The 12,760-nt window shown below is 45.2% G+C and overlaps 1 protein-coding gene across 1 annotated transcript in view; it reads left to right on the forward strand.

The window, feature by feature from the left end:
• The first annotated feature begins 2,829 nt into the window (after nt 1-2,829).
• LOC115399569 (protein kinase C epsilon type-like) overlaps nt 2,830-12,760 on the forward strand; it is a 55,425-nt gene continuing 45,494 nt past the window's right edge. The window contains exon 1 of the mRNA XM_030107008.1: nt 2,830-3,177. Coding sequence (XP_029962868.1) covers nt 2,830-3,177 — 348 coding nt within the window. The remainder of the gene's footprint in view (nt 3,178-12,760) is intronic.

The raw sequence follows: 12,760 nt of genomic DNA on the forward strand, positions 1-12,760 counted from the left end.
ATTTCTGGGTTCTGATTTCTTAAATGATCTAAATTATCTTTCAGTTGTTGAATGTGGATTTTTTTATTAAAACCATTGTTTGAAATCCAAACCACTGTTATCAAATAATATGAATAAATGCATGTATTAATAATGAGAGCACCACCAACAGTGTGACACAAAAATATGACAAAAAAACAGGTTAACAATTGCGTTTATGTGGGAAAGAATGAGTCGATCAGAGAGGTGTGACGCTTTCATAATGTTGCACAAGGGACTTTGGCGATTACGGAGAGCTATCTGCAGATAAATGCAGTGAGAGCTGCTGGCCTCAGATCAACTCTGTCAGGTACAACGTGTTCCTGTGCTAATGTCACCCCGAGACGGTGGGCCTGCTCGCCCTGCAGCGCTCGCTAACATTAAGCAGACGTCTGACCCTTCATGTAATATTATTATAAATAAGACTAAGCGTGCACATAAATCAATTTACTGGAGCGATGACTCTGTGTATGCAGCCTGTTTCTGTGTATCATAAACACAAAGTGCCTGTGTGTGCAGAAGAATGCAGAAAATCTGACTCCTCCTTTGATGTCACATGCTCTGTCTGGCTCCCTTTTACATGCAGGATATGTCATTTCACCCCCGAAGAGTTGAAAATAATGGCCTAACGGGGGTGCAACCGAAAGGACCTGCACACTTTTAGTCAAATCTGAAGGCTTGACATCTGATTTTTCATCACTTAGAAGCAGAAGAAAGAGGAAAGAAACCATACACAACTTTTACAGAACTCTAAATATTAGTTCTCAAAGTAAATTTTTAATGATGGTTTTGTGGTTTAGCTCAAACAGTACATGCACTGCTTTGATTCTATGTTGAAGATCTTTGTGTGGAGTTTGCATGTTTTATCTCACAATCCCAAAAACATGAACTGAAATTAGATGGAAAATTGTGAAAAGGTGAATAAACATCACCAAGTTTAATGCAGAATTCCCAAGCTTTTTATTCCCGACCTGCAAATTGCCTCTAGGCCAGGGGTGTCAAAAATATGGCTTGCAGGCCAAAAGTAGCCCTCCACAGGGTCCAAACTGGTACATGGGATGACATTGTAAGTGTAAAAAAACCTTTAAAGAGGAAGAAATTTTAGATCAATTTTAATTTTGTACTATTGGTATCATCTTAATGTTGAAATTTTGTATCTTTTTCGATGAAAATTCTATTTGTTCAAGTTCTGTTGGAAGGTATTGATTCAAATCTTTGCATACTTGCACTTATTTACGCTAAAAAAGAGTAAAAACATAATTTATTAATTATTCATGACCTTGGATTTACTGATCTTGGATTGACCAAATCTTCTCAGCGAAGCCTGCCCTCCAAGCGTTGGATTGTTCACCCACTAATCGGGAAGGTGAGCTGGGATTAGACCGTCGTGAGACAAGTTAGTTTTACCCTGCTGATGATGTGTGTATTGAAATAATAATCCTCCGGAAGATCTGTCACTCTCCCCTGAAAGTGGTCCAGGATCTCAGTCTGGCCCGGTCAGCCTGACATGCCATCACAGTAAATGCAGCCCTGTTTTCTGCACACACTGACGGTTACTGATGTCAGACAGTGGTGTAAAAAGACTCAAAGTTATCTGTTTCACTGATTAAAAGAGAATAAATTGCCTCAGAATCTTGAACATTTCAACTTATATGTATAAAAGTGTATTTATTGAAGCATTTCACTTTGAAATATTTCAGAAACAACTGAGTTTGAGCTTTTATGACACTAAATAAAACCCAAATGTCACCAAACACAGCTGGACTGTACAGCAGTGATTATGTAGTTAAGCTGCGTGTGTAATTTGGGATGCTAGGTAATTGGGTTTTAATGGTTTAAAAGGCTGTATTTTTCTCAGTGCATGGTGATTGTGAAAGGTAATGTGTTTGGAATTCCTCACATGCTTCACATATCCCAGCAGCCCTCATTTCCCCCCACTGGTCCCATCTTTTATGGACTTGGCTATTGCCGTTATTGACCGGATCAATGTTCATATTTCTGCACCTGGACTTGCAGGGAACATTTGTCTCCTTTACACTTTTTTTTTCTGTTAAAGCCTTTTTTTTTTTTTTTCTTGCATGCCTTTTTCAACAGTTGTGCATGCTGGTGGCGGTGGTGCAATTTTGGAGCTTTGCTCAAGGGCACCTTGGTTGACATGAACCAGGAGGTTTTATTTATGCATATTGGCCCCCACCCCCTCCTCCTCCTCCTCCTCCTCTGCTCCTAAACGCCTCCCCGTCGCTCGGATCTCTGTCACACCAGGCTCCGATAATCTGACGTGTTTTGCGCATTTCCTGCAGCAGCAGCGGCGGAGCGGAGGAGCGGAGGTATGTCCAGGGGAACTTCCAGCTCCGGCAGCTGTGGATGAGACCAGGCCCCGGTGCAAACCGAGCAACAGGAGCCCGTGCACCCCCTCCCCTTCCTCTCCGGTCCGGTCCGGTCCGGTCCGGTCCCCGCCCCTGCTGCGGTGCTTCCAGCCGCGTCGCGACGTGCGGCCGCCGGCAGCAGCGGCAGCGGCAGCGGGCATCTGGAGCCTCCCTCCCCGCACTCAGCGCAATGCAACACGGCCGAGCGCGTCCAGGGAAGCCCGCCGGAGTTCTTTAATGCAGAAAAAAAGAAAAAGAAAAACCATGACAGGGCGACTCACATCTGGGGCCTTGTTGAAAGCGGTTTCTTTCTCACTTAGTGATCACTAGGATTTGTTTTTACGCAAGTGTTTTTTTGGGGGATAAACACGTCCGCCACCGGTTGATCAGACCCCGCGGCTCTTCCGACTCTGGACCGGATCGTCTCCGGAACCGCCTCGCCGTCATGGTGGTCTTCAACGGGCAGCTGAAGATCAAGATCTGCGAGGCTCTGGACCTGAAGCCCACCGCCTGGTCCCTGCGCCACGCCGTCGGACCCAAGACGCAGACCTTCCTCCTGGACACGTACATCGCGCTCAACGTGGACGACTCGCGCGTGGGCCAGACGTCCACCAAGCAGAAGACCAACAGCCCCGCGTGGAACGACGAGTTCACCACCGAGGTGCACGACGGACGCAGGATCGAGCTGTCCGTCTTCCACGACGCGCCCATCGGATACGACGACTTCGTGGCCAACTGCATCATCCAGTTCGAGGACATCCTGCACAACGGCAGCAAGCACTACGAGGAATGGGTAAGACCCCCCGAGGGCAGAAATTAAAGGGTTAAACCCCCTGGGGGGGGGGCTGATTTGAGGGAGATCAAGACCCTCATGTGGGGCTGATCAGTGCTCACAACCAACAGCTCAGAGTTTTTAGGAAAATGCACAGAAATGACTGAAAACCTGCCCATACCTGCAACCTTCTCTTTAAAAATCTCATCCCCAATTTCAGAGTTATTGGCTGTAATGCGTGATGTGTTTGGTAACTCGTCCAGCTCCATCCCATCACCCACTTTTAAAGGCTCAGAGCTCCATCACAATAACTCCAAATGGTGAATTCAAGTCAACAAGCACAGATAAGGTGAAGTTTCCAGCAGATCCTTCCTCTGTAAACAGAATCTGAAGCAGTATGCAGCACACTTCATGTTCGCCAAACTGCTAAATAGTGTTACAATAATAATTCAAATTTGAACTTTAAAGTGTTTCTTTGTTGTGGTGCAGAGAATACATGATGAAAATGTCTATTTTCATAAAACCAAATGAACATTAAAATAAATCCAAGTGCAAACTACAGTGAAATGAAAAAACTTTACTTCGAGCAGTTGCATTCTAGGCTCACCCTTTGAGGCGAGTTTGATAGTTTGCTACATTTCATAGAAGCATCACTGTTAGAAATGTCACAACACAAAAAAATAAATGTTTTCTTTAAAATTTTCACCATTTGCTCCCAGTTTGCTGGGCTGGTTTTGACACCTGATTGTAGAGATCATGTGTTGGACGTTGACCAGCTTCAGCACACTTCAGTCTAATTAGCTGTCATCAGAAAACCCACTGAGGAGCCTGACTCAAATCCTCCAGGACCCCGAGCGCAGACCCTCCACACACACTGTGAACGTCGCGCTCACAGAAGACTTGAATATTCTGTTCTGTGTTCTGTTGTCAGCACCGTCCCGAAGCAGCAGCACCAGCCAGATTTGCTGTTTATAGGTACAACAGAGAGTCGGCTCCAAAATGAATCCAAACCAGTTCTGTATCGTCAGACCACACTGAAAAATATCCAAACCTCGTCAACACATTTCACATTATGAGCTGGACCCTCATCACACTAATGACTCCCTGTACTCATATTTTAGTTGCGTGAAACTGTTAAATGTCATGTTTTGAAAATAGGGAGACTAAAAACACAGCTTGATTATGAGGTGATTGCATAATATTTGAATCGGTACAGGTAACGCTTGAGCTTTAATTGGATCAGGGTTAGTTTAGATCCTCTATAACAGAGACAGATTACTAATATTTAATGCAATGTCTGATTTCACTACTTTCAGCTAAATGAAAAAAGATGTTACTGAGTGAGAGAGTCTGTAGATTTACATAAATGCTTTATTAATTATACAAGTTATAGACAAGAAATCAGGCTGGCACAGCAAATCTGTGCAAGTTGTTTTTGAAGATAAAATGCTTTGGGTGTTCCTCGTGCCAGAAACCAGCGAACGCTCCAGGACATGCTGCTTATTCACTTATCTTGGATCAGTTGAATATCCTTGATGCCAAATTACATTGTCGTCGTCCTGCTGGCATCCGAGAAATGAGAACATTTAAGCAGAAACAAGACGTGTAATGTGGCGGCTTTGTCTGGAGAGAGGTCCATCTGTCTGCTGCTTGTTGTTAATATGCTTCCATAATGAGTTGTCTTTTCTGGGATGGCAGCTCCTTCTGAAGACTTATAGTTCAATTTAAGCCGAGATTCAATGAGGGCCTCTTATAAACAATGAGGTTTTCCCTGTTCAACCAATCACTTGGATCTGTTGTTTTTCTGGTGGAAAGACCGTGGATGGAGATGTAGATGAATGAATGAATGAATGAATGAATGAATGGATGGACTCAGGGAAGAAAAGCAGGCTCATAAGTGTGATTATAAACCTCGCCATGTTTTGGTGTTTGCACTTTGTCGGAGCCTCAATGGGAACAGTGATGTTGAGGTTACAGTTCTCAAAGTCTAAATATGATAGAAAACCATTCTTGCCGGTCCATATTCTATCCTGTCCTGGATTAGACAAAAAAAAAAAAAAAGTATTTATAAATGGGTTTTTTTCTTCCAACTGATCACTATGAGCTTTAAATATATGTACCACAAAGCAGGGTCATGAGATTACACTATAAAACAGAGGCCTCCTTTGTATCTGCCTGTTTGTAAAGAAAATGACAATTAATCAAATGACTGTTGGGATTTTTTTCCATTGCCCTTCAGGATATTGGTTCATGTCATTATGTTAGCTGAGGAGTTGGAACTGAACAACCTTTAACTCTTTAGATTGATTTTCTACTTTAGTTTAGCACTTGAGGATCATAAAGAGTGTGTATCCTGCTGCGATCTGGCTGTACTGAAAATACAGAGCAATAAAGATGTCCTCACATTGTAAACCTACAGCAGCTTCGCTAGAAAATGCTCCAGTGACCTGAACCAGATTTACATTTACCAGGAAGTCAATAAAGAGGAATTAATCTCGGAGTGATGTGATCTCTGCTGCAGTAATTTGAATCGATCGAAGACTTTCTAAGCAGTTATTTAGACACCCTGATTAGTTTTTAGCGTCGCTCTGACTCAACATGATTTTAGAGACATTCCATGTGAAAGAAAGCAGAATTGTTTAATATGGGAATCGATGACTGTTCAGTGTGGCGTGCATGTTGCCTGTTTACACATCCAGCAGACACTGAGGCGTGCGATCATGCATGTAAGGCCGCAGAGGACCAGGAGAGAGCGAGATCTGCCTCTGCTGCTGCAGGAGCTGCTATCAGATGGAGCTTCAGCACCTGCTCACATCACAGCAAGAACTGCAGCTGAGAGGCGTTAACTGAGGGCTGATCTCCGCACACATCAACCGAAACACGCTCCAGCACCAACATGCACAATATGCATATTGCAAAACACTAAATGATGGTTCCATCAGAGAGAAAAGTGCAATCAATGAACAATCAGTCAACAGCTGCTGTATTAATTCATATTAACTGCAGGAAGGATTACATTTTCACAGGGTTTCTTGCGGATGAAGTGACTGACTCTGTGGATCCTGTTACCTTTTGTCGTCCTCCTGTCGGCTGACCCACGGCGGAGCGGGCGTGGCTCGGCCTCATGCATGATGCACGCCGACTCAAGGCAGCATGAAGAAGCCGCTCATTGTTGTCTGCGACCGCGAAGGCAGACGGGTGTTTGATTGTATTATTGATGAGGCCTTTCGGGTCCATTAGTGGCGGCGCGGAGGGGAAGATGAAAGCGGGGAGGACGATGAAACGGGACCGAGGAGCGAAAGTGCATCAGAGTCGGATCGGAATCAAAGCTGCAGGATGAGAGGATGCGATGCCCCGACAGTGAAGTTGAATTCTTGTTTGAAGGTTTTGGAAGGAGATTAGAGTGGAGCCTGCGGCGGCCATCGATGCTCAGCTGCTGCGTGTTGGTTTGAAATCTACCGGTTTATTTCTGTTTGGCTCATTGTTTCTGTTATTTGGTGCCCAGGTACAGTGCTATGTCAGTAAGCAGTGAGTAGATTTCCAATGTCTCTACTGAAAACGGATCATTTTTTGAGTTTTTGCTTCAGAAACGTTTTGCGTTTATACTGCAGTGTTTTGGAAGCATTTGGTTAGCATTTTGGGCCACGACTTGGTACTGCTGTTTGTGTAATAAAGCCACCACACACACATTTTCTAAAGACTCTAATCAGAGTCGGTTGTCAGAATCTAATCCGTTTTCATCCATCCTGAATGAGAGGCTCGTCCTCGGAGTGTTGCACGTTTGGAGACACTCCCACAGGCCGAAGCAAGTCTGGACTGGAGCCGCATGTCGTATTATGTCATTTCACACAAAGAGAAACTAGATATCATCTTGTGGGAACACAACCGCTTGTGTAATTTCCTAACGTAAGCGGCTGTGGAAAGCTGGCCGAGGAATTCGCTTCCATCCATCGAACAGAGCCGAGACTAAAGTCTTCCGGTTGTCTCTGAAGCCTCAAAGTCATCCCACATGGTGATATTATTGAAAGTGCTAGTGTAATTAATGGGAAGGGAACCACAGCTAATGGGTTCAGAAACATAAAAAAAAAAAAAAAAAGCTTCATCTGCACTGAGAGAGCGCCACTGAAGTTAAAGGCTGGAATCAATACCAGTTTGAAGTAATCAGTAATCTCAGAGTTGATTAGCAGCAGGCGGCCATGTGTTTTGTACAACGCTGGGTAAGAAGTGCACCCAGGAGACGGTGCGCTGGATTCTGTCAGTTTGAATCTCGGACTGAAGCCACAGTTCCATATTTCATGGTGCTCCTGCAGTCTCAACAGGGTGGCGTTATAAGTGGCAGATTCACAGGAGTTTGCATGTCCTCACTGTCCAGTAGCGTGTATTCAAGGCTTTTCCGTGACTCCTCGCCACTGTTTGCACCACGTTTTGAGTAGAAACGCAGTGTTTTTGCATTTTCCTTTAAGTTTCCAGTATTGAAATATGATTATTTAATGACTTTCCTAAACAAGGAAAAGATATGTGGACACTGAAATGAGAGACGTCAGGCTAATTGTGTGTGGAGAAAAAGATCAACGAAAAAGGAAAGAGGACAATAATTCACCATTCGTCCTTGTTCTCCAGCAGAATTTTCCTCCCTTTGCGTAATTCGCTTGGAAACGTCCCTGAATCTGTCCTCCTTGGTTTGTAACTGAATTTTTTCAAAGGTAAATCATTTGAAATTGTCGCTTTCGTTTTTGTAGAAAACAATAAATCTCCATTTAAATGTTGAGAATCCATCACAGAAAAGAAATCAAGCCGAGAAATTAATTGGAAGACCTGAAATAAATGACCCTGATGGAATTAAAACGGCTCCTCTGATTTCAAGGCCTGATTTATTTGTTATTTTTGGGTTCCAATTAGGTTGGACATTCTCGTCTGGTGAGTTCCCACACGAAAAGAACAGCCTTCGTCTGATCCGTGCTGTTACGGCAGAGTCGGAGGCGAGCGGCGTCTGTTTTCAGAGCAGACGCTCCGCAGCGGAAAGTCAGCGGCACATGACGGAGAATCACACGGCTCCGCTTCAGTATACACAATATTTTTCAGGAGAGCCGTGCCACCTGTCCGCCGCAGCGAAAACAAGACTTCCAGGAACAGGCGGCTTCCCCCCGCGGGGGAGAGGCCTTACTGTTAGTCAGCACTTGGTTTTGGAGCAGCTCTCGCTTTCTTTCTGTCGCACAGTACAGTCGATGCGGCGCTTCCCTCCGGGATCAGCTCCAGTTCTCGAGTGTGGATGATCTGAATGATCTGAAAACTGAAGCTGTGGGGGAAATAATGGAGGAAGTTTTCTTTTAAATGAAGTCACATGTCACACATGTTGATAAGGATCTTTGGCCTTTTTACTTCATCAGTTGAAGAGCTGCACAGCTGCTGTCTCTCACTTTAATATTAAAAGTGCTGTAGGCAGGATTTTGCTAGTCAATGCTAATTTTTCTGTGTTTTCTTTGGATTAAATGTTAGAGTATCCATTGATAATCTTTTAGGAGTGTAGCATAATTGCACTACCGCGAGGGCGCAGCGTTTCCATCTGTCTCTGTTCTGAGCTGAAAAGCAATCTCGACAGCTCCAGGTATCTTTGACCAATCAGAAGAGCCCCTGAGGCTCTAACCGTGATTGGTCGAGGGGCGTTCGTCGCACGTTCTTGTGGGAGGGGCTTAACTTGCGTAAGGGCGTGATGTCAGAGAAAACGGGACAGGATTGGCTGTGCTGGGTTTCAAATGGTCATCTTAGATGGGTCAAATCGCCATCTTTCTTAGGTAACCCTAAGCAAGATGGCGGAGATGCTGAATCCTGCCTACAGCACCTTTAAGATTATACTGACTTTAAAGAAAAAGGCACATCTTTATTTTATATATAGATTCTGTGACTGCCGTCATGACTTAGCTTATTTTGTCAATATAATTAATTTTTTACACATGAAACAAGCTCTAATTGATCAATAGTCTCCATTTAATATTGTCTTGGGGTTTTAAACATTAAGGAGAAAAATGCTGCCCCCCCCCCCCCCCCCCCCTCCCCCCTCCCCAAAACGCAACAGAAGTTTTGTGCTTTCACTTCAAAACGTTGCGTGTTCCCCCTGCAGCTTTTTCAGGGTTTTTCTTTCCACTAAAGGGATTACAGTGGGTAAAGATGATTGGTTAATGGATGCTACAGTATGAAAAGTTGTGACTGTCAGATCACCCCCCCCCCCGCCCTCGCGTTGCCATTCAGAAGCAGACGGCTCCCTTGAACGCCCTCTTTGTCTCTGCGCCTCCCCTCTCTCACCCTCTGTCACCCGCCGCCTGGTCTGCAGGAACCGCCACACACACCACGTCTTTCTCTCTCTCTCCAACGACGAGCTCTCCCAGGGCAGCGGCCCGCACTTCAAATATCCATCCTTCCTTTTTTTTTTTTTCCCCCCCTCAGTTCCATCCATTACGCAACACTGTTCAGCCCGTCGCATACCGATCTGCATGTTTCTGGGATTCCTGCTCGTGTGTGTGTCAGTCGGCTGGTGGCTTTGTGCGGTTTTTCAGGAGAAACGTGACGTCGAGTGTCTGCTCAGGTTTTTTGTTTGTTTTGTTTTTCTAATGTCATGAGCTTGTACTTGTCTGAACTTGGTTTAAGAGTTTTGGGCGAACTGAAATATGTGCTGATGTTGCAATTTTCAAGCCAGATTGGTTACTGTAGCACTTGTTCATCCTCTGTCCCAGCTTTTTCTGTGCGCACACACACACACACACACACACACACACACACACACACACACACACACACACACACACACACACACACACACACACACGAGATTTTATCCCAAGTCTCCTTACTTTCTGATTTCAGGAGGAGCTCCAGGAATGCCAGGAAAATCTGTCTGAGGTCAAAAAGTGTGTGAAATCAGGAAAGTGAGGGGAAAGTAATACAGATGGAAACGTCATCTACAGTGGTGTCTTGTTGGGGGCAGATTCTCACCTTCATAATCTCCATCATGCTGGAAAAATGCATAAAATCCAAGAACGTTTCACTGCTGCACAATATGTTGCATATTGTGATATCGATACGTGCATTGCAAAAATTGTTAAAGATTTGAGAAATCAATAAGTTATGATTCGTCTGATTGCGGGAGCCAATCGCAGCTCACGACAGGAGAGGGCAGGAAACGCCCTGGACAGGCGCATTCATTTCACACGAATTTAAAATGACACAATTCTAAACATTAAAAAATAACTGCTTTATTCATAAAACCTGTGCAAACAACTAATAAATGGATTTAATTTGATGTAAGTTGGAAGGCAAAACGTTGAAACGCTGCTTGTAGGGAAAAAAAAAAACACAAAAGAAAACCTGATTTATTGCAATGTTGGATCACATTCTGCCGTGTTCTGTTCACCTGTTCGACCTGTTTCACTGCTTTATTCGCCAAACAGGTTGGACCCATTCTAATATGTGTAAATCAGGACTAAATGTCAGATGAAATGGAGCGAAATGAAGCATGCGGGATGGAAACCTTTAACCAGAGTCGTCCCACATTAACCTGACAACAGGAATACTGTGGAAGTGCTGCGGTCGAGTGGTGGTTTCTGTCATTTCAAGAGCAAATTAAAACGGCCACAGCGTTCCTCATCATGGGTGTCGGTGGTCAGTGAACGCTTCAGGTGATGATACTTCATGTAATTGTTTTTTAAAGCGCTCGCCTTCCTCTCCCTCGTTCGGCAGGACCGCGGTGAGAGCGGCGTTTTGTAAAACCATTGATTTTGAGCTGAGTGGCCGTCTGCTGTGTCGCTGATGCAGGATGACAGTGCTCACTCACATTTGGCCTTATTGAGCGTTCCACTCAACAGACTCCGGGTGTGGAGCAAACGTCCCCCGTCGGAGCCTCGAAATTCAGGTTTCATTCATGTCGTTTCGTACTGAACGACTGGAGCGAGTTGGCGAGCTCACCTGCTTCTGGACTGTGTGTTTCAGTAAAGATCTTTATCTCACCCGTCCTGGGAACGCCGCCTTGTTTGGTTTGGGGGTGAGTCTTGTTGGATCTTCAGACCGGGAAGGTTGCGTTCAGCTTGCAAAACTTAAATCCATCCCTCTTGGTTTTTTTAGTCTCAGCGTGTGTGAAGGAAGAAGCCCAGATTGCCCCGTCGACCACAGCGTGCTTTGAGACCATGTGAGGGGAGCCAGAGCCGAACCCAGACCCCCCGAGACCCTGATTACACGAGGAACCGTGTGATGAGAGCCGTATCGATTTCCGTGTGCGATTCGGTGAAGTTACACATGCAGACGGTGACACCATGCTCATGGGAAGAGTCAGTTTTCCATCATTCCCTCGTCCGCCATTGTTATTGTTGATTAACTTGCTCAAACTTGATCACATGTCCAACTTTTGCACTTTTTTTAAAAAATCTTTTCCCTGTTTCTGTCCAAAATGTTGCACTCAGGAAGCGGTTTGCTGACTCGCAGCGTGACTGTCCAGTTCAGTCTGCCTGGCGAGTGTTTGGTTCTGGTGATGAGTGCAGTGGGAGGGCTGGGGAGTGACAGAACCGCCTTCGCCTGGATAAACCAACTCCAAAGACAAATCCAACGATTCTTCCTGCTGAACAAGCCCGAGTAGTTTTCTCTTTACAGGAGCGTGCATTAATTGTGGTGACAGAGTGGTGTAGTGGTTTGTACTTTAACCTCACAGTCAGATATACGCGGTTTGACTCCAGGATTGGGTGTCTTGATGCATGTTTTTCTGAGGATGAGCGGTTTGGGTGCCACCCCTCTCTCTCTCTCTCTCCCAGACGCCGTCGCCGTGCGGTCGTCTGCGGTAGGAGCCGACAGCGGCCGACGCTTGGAGGGAAAAGTCCGCGGAGACACAGAGCAGTTGACACGCCGCTGAGTTTTTACGTCACTGTGGGGCGGGCACCGCCGCGGCGTGGAGCGCCGTCCAGCCATCCGAGGAATTCCCAGCTCTCCGCCGCGGCGACGGAGCTTTTGTTCTCGTTCAGAGACGTTTATGCAGCAGAAAGGTCAAAAGGCACAAGCGCTGCGTTTTAGCGCCCGTTCTGAACCGCCGGAGCGTCGGTGTTTTGCCCAAAGCACTTAAACAGAACATTGTCTGCCGCGGCGCTCTGGGTTAAACGGTTAACCCCTTAATAGCTCCCGATGAAATTACTGTAGAAACTCTTGTTTGTGCAGCTTTTCCCTGGATTTATGGAGTTGTTGTGGAAAAGTGAGGAACAATGACAAGCTGCCAGTTTTTTTTCTTTTTTCACTTTTTGCTGCTCATGCAGCACCAGAGATGAATCGGGGATTCCAGCAAATCATTGGATTGATATTTTTACACATAAGTCGGATATTTTACCACATTAGTCGGATGAAAATATTTTGTGCTGCTTGACTTTTTCCGCCTGACCCAATAAAAGTTGCCACTTTTCTAAAAAGGCTAAATGTGACATTGTCCGCAGAAGTCCATCTGCTAACGGGACACACTGAGAATCACACTGAAGATGCACAGAATAACACAGGATCAGTTTAGGCCTCATTTACTTGACTTTTTAGAGTAAAAGCAGGAAACTTTTGTTGCATTTTGGGGGTCAGTTTATACCAAAAT

Source organism: Salarias fasciatus, chromosome 13, assembly GCF_902148845.1.
Source record: "Salarias fasciatus chromosome 13, fSalaFa1.1, whole genome shotgun sequence".
In the NCBI taxonomy this organism is placed as follows: domain Eukaryota; kingdom Metazoa; phylum Chordata; class Actinopteri; order Blenniiformes; family Blenniidae; genus Salarias; species Salarias fasciatus.